At 42.6% G+C, this 20,077-nt stretch overlaps 1 protein-coding gene across 3 annotated transcripts; it reads right to left on the reverse strand.

Annotated features, from left to right (window-relative positions):
• Positions 1 to 1,876: 1,876 nt before the first annotated feature.
• LOC109448911 (glutathione S-transferase A4) lies at positions 1,877 to 17,970 on the reverse strand. 3 transcript variants are annotated; one of them, XM_074333075.1, is made up of 8 exons: positions 17,858 to 17,970; positions 16,806 to 16,910; positions 10,908 to 10,959; positions 9,369 to 9,501; positions 8,358 to 8,499; positions 6,535 to 6,666; positions 3,766 to 3,904; positions 1,877 to 2,029 (listed from the first exon to the last, which is right to left on the reverse strand). In XM_074333075.1, exons 2-7 carry the CDS (start codon positions 16,890 to 16,892, stop codon positions 3,782 to 3,784), a joined length of 669 nt encoding a protein of 222 aa, XP_074189176.1. In that variant the 5' UTR covers positions 16,893 to 16,910; positions 17,858 to 17,970; the 3' UTR covers positions 1,877 to 2,029; positions 3,766 to 3,781. The 3 variants fall into 3 exon arrangements, with proteins under 3 accessions (XP_074189176.1, XP_074189175.1, XP_074189177.1); XM_074333074.1 differs by lacking the exon at positions 1,877 to 2,029 and having other exon boundaries at positions 3,320 to 3,904; XM_074333076.1 differs by lacking the exons at positions 1,877 to 2,029; positions 17,858 to 17,970 and adding an exon at positions 17,297 to 17,320 and having other exon boundaries at positions 3,320 to 3,904.
• Between the last annotated feature and the right edge of the window lie 2,107 nt (positions 17,971 to 20,077).

The raw sequence follows: 20,077 nt of genomic DNA on the forward strand, positions 1-20,077 counted from the left end.
GGCCCCAGGGACATATGTGGAAAAACCAGGAACCGAACCACTTGGCTTATGGCCAGTGGGAGGGGCAGCCTTCTCCAAGACAGAAACGCAGCAAGAAGCCTCTGTTCCCCCACTGAGCCCTCCTGAGTCTCCATCAACTTAGCCAAGCAAAGCTTTTTTTAAAAAAGAGTTTTATAATTGACATGTTATGAGAGGAACGAAAATAGAATCATACAAAATGCTCAATTAAACCCAGAGAAGGTGGAAAAAGAGGGGAAAACCAAAGAAACAAAGAACAAGGAAAACAAATAGAAAGCAGTTACAAGCATAGTAGATATTAATTCAACCACATCAATAATGATTTTAAATGTGAAGGGTCTTAAACACACCGATTAAAACACAGATGAGTGGATTAAAACCAAACGAGACCCAGTTATGTTTTCTATAAGAGACTCACTTATATAAAGACAGAGATTGGTTCAACACATATTAATAAAATTGCCAGAGGGTATTAAATGCTCTGAAGAAAATCAAACAGGATGGTGAGAGAAAAGTTTTGGGTGTGTGGGGAGTGCTACAGATCTCATGTTTCGAAAGGGACTCCCTTAGGTGGGGATGTTTGTGCTGACAGAACAAAAAGAAACTCGCCATGCAATTTTCTGGGCAGACAATCTGATTAAAGGAATAAAAGTATATTCAACAAAGTGGGAACACCAGCAAACACAAAAGTGCACGCTGGTTGTTGTTTATTGCTGACTCTGCTCCCTAAAACTCACTCTCTGCTCTGTTTTGGGGTCCCCCAGGAGGCTGCCCCTGGAGATGGCCCCAGCCAGGAAGTGGGCAGGAAGAGTCACATTTTCCCTCTGCCACCCAGTCTGCCAAAGCCTGAATGGCTTACGCTGGGTCCCGCCTCATTAAGTGCTGACCTCCTCCCCTGTCACAGACACCAGAGCCCTATACTGTCCGGCTTTCCCCTTTTGTTCCAGGCACCAGGGCCTCTGCAACTGCCCCATTTATAGGTGGCTGCGCATTTTAACCCCGCTGCTTCACTGGCCGTGGATTCTAGGAGGTGAGCCTCCCGTCACCTCTCTGCTTCTGCTCCCAGTCTCATGTGTTGGGGTGCAGCCCCGAACACTCCAGCACACTGATATTTTTGAGGCTAAACGATCCAATGCCTGACCTCCTTCTACTCTATTCCCAGAGTCTGGTGGCTCATGAAAATGGGAGGAGGGCAGGGAGTTGAGACTAAAGGGTAGGAGTCTGGACCAAAAAGGGATTGTGACCAACTGGGGTGATGCCACTGGAGGCAGGATGGGGGAAAAGGGGAACTTATTTCCAATATGGGAAGTGAATTATACCATGTAAGGTCATGTAATCAACCATGAGCAGGAAAGACATGAGACCCTGTCTCCATTGGAGACAGCTTGGCCTCTTGTATTTATTTTCTCTAATCCTCTAATGCAGCACAGAAGCCAACCTTCCTCCTTGATTGTTTCTTCAAAGAGCCAGCATCGAGGACCCCCTGTGTCTAAGAGAATTAAAACCTAATGAGCAATGTTTGCAAAATGGCTTAAGGTCTACATAGCAGGCTCTGTCTCGATTAATATCATCAGACAATGGCACTGGATAGTAAAATCACACCAAAATAGTAGTATAAAATAGCCATCCCACAAAACTCAATAGCAAAGATCCCTTAGTGTGTTCTCAAGTCTGTGTCTGGTCCCCATGTGTAACCTTCAAATGAGTGTAAAATGTTTCTCCTCCCTGAAGAGTTTAGGAGGAGCAGGCCAGACGACCCCCCTCACTCCGACATCAATTGCAAGCTCAAGGTGGTACCCACAAAAACACCCTCAGGTTCAACAACCCGCTAGAAGGACTCACAGAACACACCGAAAGCTGTTATACTCACGGCTACCATTTATTACAGGGAGAGGATACAGATGAAAATCAACCTGGGGGAGAGATGCACAGGGCAGAGTCCGGGAGGGTTCCAAACATGGAGCTTCCAGATGTCCTCTTTCTTTGGAGTCGCGGACGACATTAGTTCCTCCTGGCAACCATGTGTGACAATGAAGTATGGTCAGCCAGGGAAGCCCACCCAAGCCTTAAGTCCAGAGTTTTTATTGGGGCTCTATCACGTGGGCATGACTGACTGCCCATGGGGCTCATCCATCTCCAGCCCCTCCAGAAGTGAGCTGACACCCCAGGATCCAAAGGCCATCGCCCCTCCCCCTCCCTACATTGCATTGCTGGTGTGGCTCCAAGCTCTCATTCTGTCACACTGTTCCTATCTGGCTGGCCCAAGGTCCCCAGGCAAACAAAGACACTCCAGTGTGACATGACATTCCAAGGGCTTAGAGATCACCTTCCAGAAGCAAAGGTCAGACCGGTCTTCGGTTTGGCTTTTGGGAGGGGTGATTCTTTTTACCACACACTCCCTCATTTTCTTCTTTTTGTTGGCCTTGCCCTCGGGATGCTGGCCAGTGCCTGGGCCGCCTCCACAGAAACAGCAGCCTGGGCCGTCATTGCTCCTCAGGCCTGCCCCAGTGCTACACACGTCACCAAACCCTAGCTCTTCCAGCAGTTCTACATATTAGAGTGGTAACAGAGCGCTCACGCTGTGGAGCATGAAGACAAATGACTACCTGGATGCCTGCCCTTGATTTGCCTCTAATAAAACACTAAGGCGCTTGCAATGATTGTGATAGGCATTAATGATGACCTCAGGACTGTGTTTTTATTTTTTACATCTGAGCAAAACCCCTTGGGCAGTAAAGGATGAGTGTGTTCTCTCTCTGCAACCCTCCTCAAAAACTTGCCTTTCCTTGGTTTTTAAATGTTTGAGTATTTGATACTCTGAAAGCAGCAATTCTACCTTTTCGCAAATTACTTCTGTTGTTTATACATCTACCTCCCCTACTGTATGGTAAATATTTCTAGGGCAGGGGGGCTCCATGCTAGGGTTTTGCCTCCTGGCACCTGCCTGGCACATGATAGGTGCTCAATTAATATTTGAGATGCAAATCAACACATGTTTAAAGCAGTATGAACAAACCATCCTTTTAGTTCTGAAATGCAAAAAAATAGCAGCCTACAAATAACCATTTGAGTAGTGAGATACAAGTGATATACATTTGCAGTTTCTTATACATTTGTCAAATATAACTGGAAGCATAAACAAATGATAATTATGGTAGCCTGTGGGGAGTACAACTGGATAGCTGGGGGGCAGGGCTGAAAACACTTCCAACTATATTGCCTTTTATACTTTTTGAACCATGTGACCTTTTGAACCATAGATTCCAAACAATTGAATTAAAAAATTCTAGCAACAGGGCAATGATTTGTAAACTCTTTATTTTGGCTAATAATTGACGGCATTCATTATTACCATTGCTCAGAGGAGAGTTCTTCACTAGACAGTCTGTTGTTATCAGACACTAAAAATTAGGAAGAGACCGGAGGGGATTTATAATGGGAGGAGAGGAGAAAAGAAGCTCAGAGGAGAACATGAGGTCCTGTCCAACCTTGTTATCAGGAAATGAGTTTAAATCAGATCTAACTTAAATGCCAGCCTCTCCAAAAAGGTTTTCAGATAAAGGTCACATAACAATCATTCACTGGACAAAAAAAAGTCTGTTTCTAGAAGAGATCTCATTGACATGAAAGACCCAACTTAGGAATAACTATACATAGCACCACGACAGAGCTGGGATCACGGCAGCCTGGCATGAATTAAGATACTACTGTAGATACAGCAATTTCTAAGGAGGACCTCTCACTCACAGATGCTTGTGTTGTTTTATGGCATAAAGATGTTGTAGACGGTTCTCACATAGATTTCATCCGGAGGAGGCTTCTTCTGGCTTCCAGGTTCAAGGAATTTCTTGATTGTAGGGATATTGCTCATTTTCACTGTGTACTCCTAAAAAAGGAAAACACTGAAGTTCAAGGTTCACAGCAAAGGTATTAGCTGTTATGAAAATACGGTTGTTCAAATTGGCCCATCAAAATTTGTTCAATAAATATTTGTTGCCGAGATCCAACCACAACCATAATCCAGCATCTGTTTAGGGTCTGATCCCTTGGTATGATTATTTACAGTTATTGACGACAATAGCTGGAATCTAGATAAGGCTTTATGCAAATCTCACTGTCCACATCAAGATGTGAATTCTTTTCAGCGATATCAAAATAAAAAAAGATACTTAGAAAAGGATTATGACACTTGCTTAAAGAGAAAAAAGGAAGAAAAAAAAGACATGGGAAGCGCCTTAAATACACTGATTTGCTCAGAGAAAATGCATGAGTCATTTAAATAAAAGTGCTTTAAAAAGTCATCAGATGTTACAATTTACATCATCAGATTCAGCTTCCTTGCACTTTTTTACTTCTAATAAATGAATCCTCTTTCTGGCTATGTGTGGGAGATGGTCTGTTGCATTTTTTGTAGCTTGGGGCTCAGAAACCAGTTATTTATATAAACTAGAAGAAAGGGAAGAAAAATACCATATTTTTCATTCATATAGTCCAATCTTACCAATTCTCAGTAATTGAGAAAAAAAGTCTATTTGATCTAGTGAAAAATTTGAACTATACAAAGAAGTGTATATCCATCAGATGTACGAGTAATTATTCTAATAAAATCTTTCAAAGAGGTCATTTATTTAAAAAGCTACTACTTTAAAAGTAGACTATATACAAAGCACAGCCTTAATGAAACATGCACACACATATAAGCATACATATATACGTCACTAATACTAATAAAAAGTAATAATTGTGTCAATTAGTGCTATGTAATTATGACAATGTTCTCTTTTTGTGACTTACTTGAAGTATTTGTATTATCTAATTTTGAATATTACACGAATATTTAGCAGCTTATGCCATAAGATTTATCATGCAAGATTTACCTGTGGTCCATACTTTCACGTATAATAAAACTTCTGTGACTCTTGACATTTTTTTAACCCTTTAATTAATGCAGGAATGACCCTTTAATTCAACTCAGATCTGGTGTTAGATTATGAAGTCCTTTAATATTGATGCTTGATCTGACCAGAGATTAAAATTGTATTTACACAGATGTGCCTGAGGTTTAAAACCAAGTTATCAGCATCACAGATGGAAAATACCAGTAGGCCCCTGGGCTATTCCAGGGACCTATTGTTACTAAAGTCAAATTAAACAACCATCTCTGTGTTTTCATGAAGAAATAAACAGATAGCTAACCTATATGATGGCTACTTGCCTTGTTGAAGATTTTTATTCTCATTTTCTGGGTGTATGCATTTAAGTGGTGGTGGTTGGTGTATCAAAATGAATTAATTATTTTTTTTTAAATATGTGTGTTACTCTTTGGAGTATAAGTGCATATCTCTCTTGGCTTTCGATAACTTGGTCAAAGATGTGTCAGTGTGGTCTATATCAGGGATTGACAACCTCTTTCTATAAAGGACCAGATAGTAGATATTTTAGGCTTTGCAAGGCATATGATCTCTATTAGAACTGCTCAGCGCTGCCACAGTAGCACAGAAGTCGCCACAGACAATGCATAAACGAATGGGTGTGGCTTTGTGCCGATAAAACTTATCTACGGACACCGAAATTTGAACTTCATATAATTTCATGTGTCATGAAATATTCTTTTGACATTTTTTTTCAACCATTTAAAAACGTAAAAACCATTCTGAGCTCAAGAGCTATCCAAAACAGGGGGCAGGTCTGATTTGGTCTGGGGTGGTGGGGGCGCTGTAGTTGGCCAATTCCCAGGGTACAGGAAAGCTCATTTGACTTGCAGATAAAAGGCTAAGGTTCTAGGTGAAAGTCAGGGACCCACTAGCTGGTCCATCTCGGCTGTTGTCTTATTTCTCATGGCTCTCTATTTTCTTATGTGTATACTGAAGGCACTGGATGAGATTAGTTTTTTTGGGAACCTTTTATTCTACTGGCAAAAGCCCATTTATATCTATGCCAGAATAATAGTGAGGAACAAGAAGAGCCACACACAGGTCTTTCCTTGGAATTTCCGGGGAGAATGGCGGGAACTCTTTGGGATGATTTTAGGGTGCTCCTGAATAGCCCTCAGAACTTACGCTTGGACATTTCCAATCTGAGAACACGTCATTTCTGAGAATGGGAACCATGCCCCGATGAAGAGACTATTTCTGATGCTGACGCTCAAGCCCTCCCATCAGAACATTCACCAGGAACAGGTGAGGACCGCCTCGTCCACGCCGTTACCTCCATGGCAAGTCCCTCCTGGCAAAGTGTGGATGGAGTGTGTCCCAAGAGTGCAGTTATGGAACAAAACTGAGACAAAACTTCTTTCACATGTAAATGATCTCTCAGCTCTAAAGATTTGGGGAGCAGAAAAACAATTTCAAGTCTGTACCTTCATTTCATTTTACCAACTAGAAACTAAAAAAATTACAGACACACACACAGACACAGACAAACACACACACACACACACAGAGCCAACCAATCAACAGACATTGAAGGAACACCTAAAAGTTCTGGGCCAATCTTCTAATATGTGGTTTTATTTACCTGGAGGTGAGGAAATGAAGACAGGATATTGGGAATTTTCTCCTCTAGAGCCAAAATGGTTTGGAGGAGAATCACATCTGCAAGGCTCATCTGACTGCCAACGAGAAACCTTTGTCCATGCTCCCTTAGAACCTGTAGGATACAAATGTTTTGCATCAGTTATAATATTGTACATAGAGAAACGGAGGAAGCTATTGAATCAGTGCAGTATCTGAGAAGGGTGAAATGATAGCCTTGTCCTTTCATCCTTTTATAAATAATCTCAATAAAGAAGCTCCCTCTATCAGAGAGAGAGAGAGAGAGAGAGAGAGAGAGAGAGAGAGAGAGAGAGAGCGAGAGAGAGAGGGAGAAGGAGGGAGGGAGGGAGGGAGGGAGGGAGGGAGAGGACACAAAAGGTGTAAAAACAAAAGCATCATTAAATATCTGCTTTATATTAGAATAAAACACTGAAAAGGGGAAGGAAATATCAATTCTGGATTCATCATCCAGTGCTTTAAAAGGACACCATTTTAAATATATTCCTACAGAAATGAATTAGCCCTGATGAATTCAGGAGGCTGGGGAAGAGGAGAGTGAGGTAGGAAGTAAGCGATAGGTCTTCGCCAAGGAGTCCGATCTCGTTTGCCAGGTCTGTGTTTCAAGGAACATCAGCACTCGTGATCATAAATTAGATGTGACTATAAAAAACAAAAGCAAGTTTCTTTTCACATCTTCTAAGACACAGAAAATTAGAAGCGTGTGAGTTCATCTTGACTCTCACTGTGAGACTAACATATAGATGCAGTCACAGGAATAGATGATAAGGGAAAGCAAGGAACAGTGGTGGTAGGAGGGAGATCCCCTTTGCAGTGAACTCTTGGATGCCCCTGAGTGTAAGGACGTGTGCACACATATGTCTGACGGGAACTCTGCATATGATTCCAAATCAAGTAGAGCTACTGGAGCCAGAGTGGAAGAGTACAAGGAATCCCGAATTTGCAGTCAGAGGGCAGAGTTCTACTCCTGGCTCCCCACCTTGGGCACGTCACTCAAAATGGTAACCATTTTTAGCTCCTATGTTGGGAGGAGCCCTGACATAGTCTGCACCACAGGGACATATGAACAAGGCACCTGTTCCTTTCTTGTCACACCACATTTCTGCATTATCATATTTTACATTCACAAAGTGCCCGTGGGCAAGAGACCATGAAGCCAAGCGACAAAAGACCCCAGGAAATATCTCTCCTTAAGTCTAATTGCATGAAGATGGCCAGAGGAAGTTTGCCAATTCCATATTTTTACATTCTCTTCTTCTGTTTTTGAATCAAAACACTTAAAACAATTCCTCTCAGTTGAGGAAAAGAGGAGTTTGAAACTCAGAAAAGCAGATAAGAGCAATTAAGACTAGGGGAAAAAACAAAACAGAAAACAAAAAAAAGAGCAAAGGGAAGAGAAATAAATAGCCATGGTTCCTCTCTTCATATCAAACTCTTAAGTAGGATGCCAGATACATAACGCTGTTCAGCAAACGTTTGTGGAATGAAAGAATGAATGAATTAGGTAGTTTCTGCTTTTCTGTATCTTACACAGGGTGGGTCCCTGGGGAATGTAAGGAACGATAACGCACATATGTGGTGAGCTCGTATTTTCTCCAGATTTCTGGATCACGTGGTCCTCCTGGAGTCTGAGGGGGTCCAAGACATCCTGGCTTTGGCTTTGTGTCAGCTCTTAGGAGTGCTGTGAATGTAGTGAACCGGGCCCCAGCGTTCCGCTCGCGGAGAGGGCACTGGTGGCGCTCCCTTGTGGTCTGGTTACACGTGTACACACGCTTCTGGACCACCTACCTTTTCAAACACAGGAAAGTATCTGATTATAGCCTTCTGGGCCATGTTGACCACTTCCTTTTGCTGATCATCTGGTTTCAGAAAAGGATGCATGATAATCAGTTCCAGCAGGTCCAGCGTCCCCTCCACATACATGTCAATCCTTAAAACAGAAAAGCAGTTTTCTCAGTTTCCCCTTCTTGGGGCTCCCCAGCGCCCACAACTAAGAATGCTTTTCTCTTACGGCTCTGGCAACGGAAGTACCAAGAAGCATTTATCTACACCTGTCTCTTAAGAGGAAAGAGGCAAAGACAACTCGGGCTGTAATTCAGAAAATTCTTTCAGAAAAATCTGGCACAAATCAGGAAGCACAATAATTACGGCCGCGCTCTCTCCCTGGCCCCTACTCCTCCACTCTCACTCTGGCGCCCACGCTCAGTGTGGGTGGACCTTCACATTTATGAGAATAGTGGCTATCATTTATAGAAGGCTTGGTATGTATCAGGCAGGGTGCTAAACACTCCATATCCATTATTCCATCGAATCCTACGACATTATAAGGAATGTTCCATTATTATCCCCACTGTAGAGGAAACTCGTCAGGACTCCAGAGCTTAACCCTCTGCCTAGGACCATGCATCTAGGTGGTACAAAGACCAGGCTCTGAGTTCAAATTATAATCCATGGTAAAATATCCCAGGTCTTGAATGTTACACCTTCCTATTTCTAATACTCAAGGGCAACAAATTTGCAAGTAAGGTAAAAAGTAACATCAAAGCATTCAATGCTGAAACCTGAGACAATCATACCCCAGATACAGAATCTAGTATCTGAATTCAATTCTATTCTACCGTTTTACTCAGACTCACTGTGCTGATTTTCTAACTGGTCTTCACTACGTTTCTGGGGTTTTGTTCCCTGTTCACACGAATGACACAAGACGTGAAGTAGATGGGGTGTTCTACAGAGGACTGCAAATCAGCTAAGGCATCATAGCTGACAAGCAAGAACAGTCAAGAGGGGCCACCGTACAGGGTTCTCTCTTTGAGGTCCTTGCCAAAGAGATGGTGCTTGTCTGCTATGTAGTGGAGAATGCATCGGGTTTGCACCAGCTTCATCCCATCAATTTCAACCATTGGCACTTGCTGGAACAGCAGATGGTTACCTGAGAATGGAAGCCCAGAGTTAGAAGTGATCTCTTCCCTGTCCCCCAACCCCTAAGAAATGCTCTAGGGAATGAAAATGGACAGGGGGCGGGGGAACACAGCTTTAGGAAACAGTGTGAAACTCCCTGATGACAGATAACTTCAATGTCATTCAGGGGAGCAAATTGAGCCATAAGCCTGAAAACTAGCATTGCTCTAAACTTTCCCTTTTCATTGTCATCTGGGAGAAATGCCCACCCACAGTGACAAGGCGTAGAGGGAAATTTAGTGGAGATATTGCTTCAGAGCTGCTCTGGCTGATACAGTAGCTCCTAGCTGCATGTGTCTAGTTAAGCCTAAATTTAAACTAATTAAAATTGGGAAAACATTTAGTGTTCAGGTCCTTCATTACACTAGACACAGCCCGAGTCCTCAGCAGACACAGACAGCTAGTGGCTAAGACATTGGACAGTGCAAAATAGATCATTTCCATCACTGTAGGATGTTCTATCGACAACACTGCCTTAGAGAATCTGATCATGAAGCCTAAATCACCAACTGATACTCATGCAGACTCGTTGGTTTTTCTCTTTCACAGCCATAGGCCACTAACTATCACGTCTGTTGTCACTGGACAAAAAGTCACCTGTTACTTGCTTGAACAAACCTGTGTCAAACACTTTCCACATATTAAACCCCGGGGACAGATGCAAGGATAGGGTACAGCCTAGCCCTCAAGGGGCTCGCGGATTGGCGGTATGTGAGGGTTTAGAGAAGATGAGTACTCAGCCATGACTAGTGATGTCAGGCCAGTGTCACCCGTACAGGTGGCATTCCAGCCCTGTAGAGTTGGTCTCTCTCAAGGGAGTGTTGAGTTGGGCCTGAGGCCCTTGCTGATGGTTGGGAGGGAGGCAGCATTCAGGGTTGCTAGGTATTTCTCATGGGGCGTGGGCGCAGAGAGGAGGGCTGACGGGGAGCGAAAGGGGAGCCTTTCATTGATTTCATTTGTTTGGTATTTACTTCAGACACGCAGCCCAGTGCACATGGGAACTTTGATCTTCACGCTTTAAGCAGGCCTTGATGCCTCTGAGAATCTGGAGGAGGTGAAAGAGATGTGGCAAGGAAGATGAGGAGGGAAATGATGAGGGAGAGGAAGGGAACACAGAGGTCAGAGGAGGCCTGGGGGAGAAGAGAGGGATGGAGAAGGGCTGTTTACTTGGATGGAAGAAGGAACGGCTCCCTCCCCTCAGCTAGCGCTTATAGAACTACTGAACCAGAAGCGATTTTCTGGCAATTTCAACTATTAGTCCTTTGTCTGGTTTTAGGATACTGTTCTGAATGTTTAATGTCAACTGCATCGTTACCTTTCCACCAAATTAAAAAAAAATATCAGCTTTACCAACAGTTGTCTCATTTCCATACTCACCGTCCTGCAACTTCTGCAACTGTTCTTTTGTTTCTAAAAATTCTTCATCAAACTAAATTTTAAAAAAGATAACCCCCCCCAGAAAAAGATACATGTCATTACAGGATCAGGACTGCAAACGCCAATTTAAATTGCCTCAAAATACAAGAGAAAAAGGACACTTAGCACCCACATCTTGGTTTCTAAAGATCACTGCCCACTAAAAGAAACCAGGGCCCAAGGAAAAAAGGTTGATTGTGCTATGTCGGGAAGCAAGGAAGTGCTCAAAGACTAATGAGAGACGTCAAAGGCAAGGCACTTACGACCCTACCTGAGGGTAATTCCCTAGGCAAATCCCGGACAATTCAAGTATCAAGAGTAATGTCAATTATGGACTATAATGCACACCGACAAAAAATTCCTGTGTCCATAAATGATGACACCATAGAAAAGGGAGAAGGAAAAGCTCTTCTTATAGCAGAATTATCACCAACTAATGTAGAATTGTTGTGAATTAATGATAAAATTTTAAAAGTCATCATTTGCGGCCTACAATGTAATAACTCATCCTGATAAGGATCATAAATGGATGCTGAAATCATTGGGTTATAAGACACAGACTATTCACATAATCTCAAAGTATCACCCCACATGTTACTTCCTTATGATACAGGAAAAATCTCTTTGCAATGGAGAGATCTGGAGATCTCACCATCTGTCCAACCAAGTGGCCGAACTTAGCTCCCCATTGGGGAACACTCCGAGAGGTCATGTGGTTGCTGCTGAGACAGAATAGGAAAGATACAGTAAGTAGCACTGTAAAAACATTACCAAAAACATTTAACTTGGATCTAACTGTGACATGAGAATCAGGCACATCCAGAATGTTTGACATTCTGCAATATGTATGGCCTAGACTCTCAAAAGAGTCAAGAGGATGGAGAAAAGAAAAAAAAAAAGCGGGTACTGTTCTAGATAAAAAGAAACTAACAATCAAATGCCTGAATCTTGATTAGACCATGGATGGAGGGTGGTGGTGCAGGGGGCAGTTATAACTGCTAAACAGATATATAACAATTAGATAGACATTTGGGGGACAATAGGATTGCATATTAGATATTACACATTTAGTATTAGTTTTTAGTTGCAACAATGATCTTGTGGTTATTAGAACAATTATTTATTCTTAGGAGGAAGATACCTGCTAATGTCTGCAACTTATTTTCAAAGGATTGGGGTGGGGGGAGAAGTAGAGAGAGAGGAAGGGAGAAAGCAAAGGTAGCAAACTGTTAACAACTGAATTTAGCTGAAAAGTATCCATTGTACTATTGCAATTTTTCTGTAGGTTTGAAAGTTTTCAAATAAAAAGTTGGGGGAAAAAACGGTGAAAACAAGTTTCTCTTTTCCTGACATTATAAAATGTTCTAATGTTAACTTCATGTCAGGAAGAGGAGGCCTCCTCCCACCAAGTCCCTGGATGGTTTCCCACAGATACCTGTCCCTGGGCTGCTCCCCCAAATCACCCAAGGGAGGGATGGAGCTGACCAGCACAGAACTGGCAGTCCTCCCCTCCTCCACCTTCACTAGCTGACCTGGGGCGAGAATTGGGATATGGGCTGTAGGCTGGCTTCTGCTCCTCACCAGGGTCCTCGTGGTCTGAGAAGAGGGGCCTGAGTGCCCCTGGAGAAGCTCTATCTGGTGCTTAGGGCCAACAGTATTTGGGGCATTTGTCCAAACACACAGCTGGTCAGATGTGGTGCAGGTGGTGCTCCCTCCACACTCCTCCTCTCAAGCTTTTATGATCATGACCATTTAAAGCACATGGGAAAGTGTGGGGGGTGGGGTAGGTCGGCTCCCAGGCCCACCCCAGCCCTCAGAGACTCATATTCAGGAGTTGGGAGAAACCAGAATGGTACATTAAAACAACAACAACAAACAAAAAAACAAACAAAAAAACACCCAAATCCTTCCCAATGGTTCTGATCCTGATTTTTTACTTTTGGGACATTATGCAAAATGTGTGCTCTCATTAGAGAAACTTTTTGTGTCAAGCTTTGTAAAACGATTGGTCAGTAAGAAGAAACTAGCACCAGAAGGGGAGATGAGAAGGTGGGACAAAAAGGGAAGGAAAAATATCACCAGACAGAGCTTGGAGGGAGCTTGGCAACCCCAGCCCAAGGCTGGAAGGGTAGAGATGGTATCTGGGTTTCTATCTAACAAACACAGTCAGTTGTCTTTGTTTCCTAACTTTGGAGATCTGTCCTCTTCCACACCGTAGCACTCCATTTTTCAACACTCTTTCAGTTTTTGTAAATGAATTACCCAGAAGTCCTGAATTAGGAGCTTGTGGCTTTGAAGTCTTCTCTTTTACGTGTATTGATTTCCCTTTTAACAAGGGGGATGGATCTAACTGGATTTCTGCACTGGGTGGTCTTCAGCAAATAGAGTCTCAGGCAGCGAAGAAGCAAAATCCAGCACACACCAATGTCTAAGGACTTAAACCAGGTGACAGATGGAGGACAGTGACTCCCTGAATTAGGACCCGCTGCCTTTCAGCAGGTTTAGTTACCCAGTTACTCAGATGTGTGTGCTTTACATGGCAGGCTCAACCCAACACTGTGACACTGGGAATCACAAACTCATCCAGTGGCTGTCAGCCCATCCCTCCTGATTGTTTCGGATCTATATGAGCACAAACTTAGCTAAAATTGTCTTTTGACAAAAAATGGGGGGGTCCTCCCCCCCATACCACCTTTTGGGAATTGATCCTGTAAACCACTTGGTCAGCCCTAGTGAGGGAGGCCAATCAAGCTCCTGCCACGCAGGTCAGAGGGGTGGGCCCCAAATCCAATCTGGGCTAATTATTCTACCCAACCTGCAGGCTCACTGTAATTGGTTTAGGATAGGTGGATCACATGACCCATGTTCTTTTTTGTTTAACTTATTTAGGGTTGGGTTTCCATTACTGTAACCAAGAATATTGACTCAAAGGGGAGTAGGAAGGACAGGGAAGAATGAAAATAAGGGAGATAAAGGATTATATTACATATACAAATAAGATAGCCACTGCAAAGCCTATTTAAAAAAACAATTTGTACACTCAGAAACATAGCGGGTTAGACAGCTGACATACACAAACAGATCAGGTTCAGGCCATGGGACCAAGAATTGGTTCACTCTCTTCTTAACATAATTAGAAAATTTGTCCTGAGACAATGAGGAATGAGGGGTCTGTGTTGAACTAGAAAGACCCATCAATAGTGGCAGTCCTTATTCATATTCTGCCATGTGGAAATGAGGGCCCAATATCATTGGATCGTCCAGTCTCTCAAGCGTACTCAGAAATCAGGTTTTGCATATAAAAATGGTATCAACTAATTTAGCAAAATCGTAAAACACTGTGTGGGGAATTACAATGGTATGCAAATAAACCCCAACCCAAGCCCAACCCAAACAAAAAACAAAACCCCAAACTCCATAGCCCCCATTTGTCATCTTTGGAGGTTGTCAGGGTAACAATTCATTATTCAGAAAATTGATAAAGAGTCCAAATCAAGCATTTATTTTGCCTTTCCTATATGAGCTGCACTTCGAGGTAACTAAATAGTTAACAGGTGAAACATTACTCTGATAAGAGAATTACAGTTAATCAATTCAGGTGAAAGGATCAAAATAGAAAAATACCATTTTGTAATCCCTACCCATGGTGAGGATCAATAGCCGCTAAAACCACTAACTGAAAGGGTAAAGGGGGAGATTTGCCAATGAGTGGAGCAGGCTGACGTCACCGGAACACAGGGATCAAGCTCTGCACGACTGAGAACGAGACAGTCAGACATCACGCACCCCTGATGGCGTACAACAGAAACATGTTCACAATATTGCTCTGTTGGAGCCTGGCAGGAAAAAAAAAATTAAAGATAGAGAAAAGGAGCATGGATTTGATCACACCTCTGGATCCAACTAGCTGTGTGTGAGGAAATATAGAGAAGAGAGGAACGTGTTAAAATGAGGGTAAATCAGCCAAATATAGAATGGGGGAAATTCTACAGGGCAGTTTCTTCACCAGGAAATGTCACTAAAACAAATGCAGATACTCTGCACCCAGGTCTTGGCTGTTAATACCATTTTCTAATAAAAGGGACCAGGGATCCTTGGAGAAATACCTGATTCTAGGGCCAGGACAAGGAAAATACAATATAAGATGAGCCTGGAGCATCATATTGTGTCAGAAAGTAAGAAATTGACAGGGGATGGGAAGAGGATATGTGGAAAGGACACAAGAGCTAACCTGGAAGAGTCCCAATGGCCAAAGCTGGAACATTTTGAGCAAGAAAGTAATTATTGAATTATAACCCACAGTAAAAAATAAATATGCTGAAGTCCATAGTGCTATAAATAAATGATTGAATAAATAAATAAATTGGGGAGGTGGGGGAAAATCTCCCTTACATAAGAATTCTAAATGTAGATACGCCCCCTCCAGGAAGTGAAGCTTAAATTCCCATCCTTCTGAGTGTGGAATAAACTTAACGATTTGCTTCCAAAGAATAGAAGGGAAAATGGTCATTTGACAAGAAGAAACCTAGCAGACATCACCGTCACCAAGCAACCAAGATTAACAGCCCCAGTGATAACTCATGTTAATAGCATGTAACCCCTCCTATGATGCAATGAAAAGGATGCTTCACCTCTGTGCTGTTCTTCCCCCAAACCCCAAACTCTGGCCTAATCATGAGAAAAACATCAGACAAACCCAAACAGGAGGATTCTACAAAAAAACCTGATCAACAGTTTTCAAAACTGTCAAAGTCATGAAATAAACACTGAGAAACACTGAGAAACTGTCACAGATTGAGGAAGACTAAGAAAACAAATGACCTAATATATTGTTGGATCCTGGAACAGTAAAAGTATGTTAGTGGAAAAACTAGTTAAATTAGAATAGTCTGTAGTTTAGTCATGCACCAATGTTAATTTCTTAGTTGTGACATGGTTACATGAATTGTCATCATTAGGAGAGACTGAGTGATAGTTACATGGGAAACCTTACATTATGTAACTTTTCTATAAATCTAAAATTATTCCCAAATATAAAGTTTATTTTTTTTAAATACAGAGGAAAATGTTATAGATTTTTAAAAAATACTGAAAGAAACATAACCAAATGTCGTGTGTGGGCCTGATTTAGATACAGACTGGAATAAACTAACTATAAAAAGACCAGTTTGAGACAATCTGGCTGTTAGATGATAATAAGGAATTGTTAATTTTTTGTTGGATGTGATAATGGTATTGTGGTTATGTTTTTAAATCCTCATCTTTTAGAGATAAAAACTGAAGTACTCACAGATGAACCCATATGATGTTTGGATTTTTCATTAAAATACTCCCACAAAACAAGTGAAGGTGGGTAGATACGGTAGATGAAACAAAATCAGCATAAAGTTAATGATTGTTGAAGCTGAGTGAAAGGTACATGGAATCCATTGGCAATGTTTTCTCTACTTTTGTTCCTACTTGAACATTTCCATAAATATGAAGCTAAAAAAAAACAGAACAAAAACAAAAACACTGGGCCAAAGTTATGCCGACCAGACTATATTAACAAAATTAACAAAAGTTCTAGGAGTAACTGGCAAATTTCAGTTTCATTTCTTTTCTCCTTATTAACAAATATTTGTTGGTGGCACATCAGAAGCCCATGATGAAGTGAAAGTCAGAAATAAAATGGAATTCCATCCACCACATTCCTTTTATAAAGGAAAAAAATCCTTGAAAGGGAGGAATCCTCTGACTCAATGAAGCATGTCTGTTATGTTAGTGGGAGAGGACTAGATCAGGGCTCCGCCATTTGTGTTTTGCTCAAAAGTCTCCAAGTTGTGCGGCAAATCTGTGAAGAAACAGCGCATAGAGTACCTCGACTCCGGCGGCAGCTAAAACCCATCTTACGGTTTCCATCCGGCCTCTTCCGTTGGGATAGTGGAGCTTAGGCTTCTCTGACATGATGGCCTTTCAGGCTTTCTGAAAAAAAACAAATGCAGCAGCTCCTCGTAATTTCGTGTCCTCGACCCAGGGCTCAGGGGCTAAATGAATATTCACGATTTGGGCACAGGAAACTGTTTTGTTTTTACTGCGTTTTCCCTCACTCCATAAAAACATACCACCATCTTAAAACATGAACAAACAAACAAACAAAAAAACCTTGGCTTTCATATCGTTGCTATTTAGGATTTCTTATTCCGTATCTTGGGAAGCAGGGGTCGTATGTTGTGAAGACATTTGTGCTTGGGTAGTAAGGTACGTCTAAGATTTAGATCATCATATACTTGACCTTACAAATCTTAGATTTCTCAAATTCGACGTGGAGAGGCCAGGAATGGAGGGTCGCGGAGAATTTAATTACACACCCACTGGAACCTCTGCAAGTAGTCAGACTTTCACACGCAGCATCTTATAAGATTATCACACAAACTGGAAGGTGGAGAGGCCGAGGGTTACTATTGTCTGCAAAATGTGCGTCCCTCGTCACGCCTGCGGTGGCAGCCCCGGGGTCCCGCACGTCCCCAGTCCCCGCTGGTTGCTGAGCCCCGGGTCTTGCGAATGCGCCCAGGCCACCGACGCAGCCACCCGAGACTAGACTCCGGTGGTCCGCGGCGTGCGCAGAGCTGCCGCCCGGCCCTGCCCACGGAGGATCCGAGCCGGCTTTCCATCAATGGAACAAACTCCGCAGAGACGGTTAATAAAAACACGCACCCTGCCAAGAACGACCCCAGTCGCAGCCAAGGGGCCCACGTCTGCCCAGACGGAGGCGGAGGCGCAAAGGACAGGAGGGTGGGAGACAAGAGAAGGACTGAAGGGGGTGATGGTGGGGAATGGATGGTGGAGTAAGAGGCTGGGAGCCGGGAGAAGAGAGGGAAGGAGAAACAAGAAGGGAAAGAGCGGGTGGGGGCGGCAGGAGGGACACAAACCTGCAGACCGCTAGGAGCTCCGGAGCCGCACAAAGCGCGCTGCAAGCAGCTGAGAGAAGAGACCAGCCAGTGACGAGGAGGCGGTACCGGTGGGCGCGGCTCCGGGAAGATTTCACCAATCGAGACAACAATGTTTGCATGACCCACCCATCTGCAAGGCATTCTGGATAATATGAAAAAAGTTCACATTCAAGTCAGTTTTAACATTAATTTTAGCATTTTGAAGGATAAAATGACTTTTAAAGTGTTGATTAGGTTTGGACTTAGTTAGAATTCCTGTTAGAGATAGAACATAATTAAAAGAAGTCGACATATGCGAAAAGACGTAATTCCGTGTGGCTTTATATAGCCCGTATCTAGAGTTAGTTTCTTGGATGTGAGGGCGATCTGGCTGCGACATCTGTCACCCCATTGATCGCCAGGGTTGATTCGGCTGATCTGGCTGGCTAGGCGGGTGTCCCCTTCCTCCCTCACCGATCCATGTGCGTCCCTCCCGAAGCTGCGCGCTCGGTCGAAGAGGACGACCTTCCCCGATAGAGGAGAGGACCGTCTTCTCGGTCAAGGGTATACGAGTAGCTGCGCTCCCCTGCTAGAACCTCCAAACAAGCTCTCAAGGTCCATTTGTAGGAGAACGTAGGGTAGTCAAGCTTCCAAGACTCCAGACACATCCAAATGAGGCGCTGCACGTGGCAGTCTGCCTTTCTTTTGCAATTAAATCAAAATAGGCATAAGTTATATTTTCAAAAGGACTTCAAATTTTTACCCTTAGCAGCTTCTGCTATTTCTCAGCCTATAGATGTTGCTGATTATTGTTTTCATCCAAGAGGGGCTCTTAAGAGCACCTCTTGAGAAGCCTGTGGTGCTGAGTACTTGCAGCAATACGGTCAGATTTTATTGATTTCTCTGGCAGAAGTGTGCAGAATGAATCGGGACAGTGTGGGGTCGCAAAAGAGAGACTTATTAAATGTCCTTGTGAGTTAAAGTAGCATTGTGAGTTTGGAGAAGATGGGTAAGAAAAGCTGAGATATTGAGGAAGTGGAAGGTAAAGGATTTACTAATCAGGGAGAAGGGTGCTAGGGGAGGAAGTGAAAAAGTCTAAAATGATGCCCCCGCCCCCACCACACACACACACACACACACTCATTTTCTTTTCCACCCTCGTCTAGTAACATTTATTGTCATCTAACATACTTTATATTTTATTTTGTTGTCTGTAGATTTGATAGAATGTAAATTCCACGTTAGGAATTTTCATATTTTTAACAATATATTTTTGTATATCCTGCTCTTACAATAATGCTTAGCATAGAGTAGGTATTAAGGGAATAAAATGGATGAATGACTCCTTGGTTTCTAGCTCCATAAAGCATAGTGGAGGACAAGTTAGGGGGGAAATAATAATGAGATTTGTCTTTCATTCCTATGAGCCATCCAATTCGTAATGTCCACTAGCCAGTTGTATAAGCCAGTGATGAATCAGAAGAAAGGACTGAAATGGATCAAACTGGCAGCAAAAGGATGAGTTTATCCAGAGGAAGTATGTAAAGTAAGAAATGAAGCAAATCAAGAAGAGATGGGCACCCCGAAAGTCAGAAAAGTCACTTCAAAAGAAATGAAATATGTTCAATTTCATCGTCTTAATTCTGACCTAACACAAATATTACTCAGTTTAACATAGCTAGGAAGTCCTATTTTCCAACCTTGCTGAAAGTGACCATTCTTTATTCATTTTTTCCAAACCATCTTTCTACAAGGATTCACTTTTATTGAACCAGATAAGACAAACATTATTATTCAGCAGTTAGTAAGCCAAAGCCTTATCTCCATTTTCTTATTTCTTATTGGCTGAACCATATCAAATTACTGATATCCCACTATTTTTTCTAACCTACGCAAATGACAACTTCGTATGTCCACCCTAATAAATTGGAGTCACTTCATCCTAGCAATCTTGTTTACCTGAAAGAGAAACTAAGGCAGTATCCTAAGACTCTATTAATCACACAGCCTTGTGGAGAAATAAGAAGTCCTGTTATAATAATTCTGCCATTCTGACAGGTACCCTTCATTTTATTCCTTGGAAGCCCCAGAAATCATTCTATTTTTGGAGCCTCCTGGAGTCATTCTCAGTCTGGGACAGTCTTACTCATAATGTCTACCTACCTATCTGATATATTTTCAGAGGACCTGGGAAGTCCTCTCTGCCTTTACACCTTTGCC

The sequence above is a fragment of the Rhinolophus sinicus genome, linkage group LG05 (assembly GCF_036562045.2).
Source record: "Rhinolophus sinicus isolate RSC01 linkage group LG05, ASM3656204v1, whole genome shotgun sequence".
Lineage (NCBI taxonomy): Eukaryota > Metazoa > Chordata > Mammalia > Chiroptera > Rhinolophidae > Rhinolophus > Rhinolophus sinicus.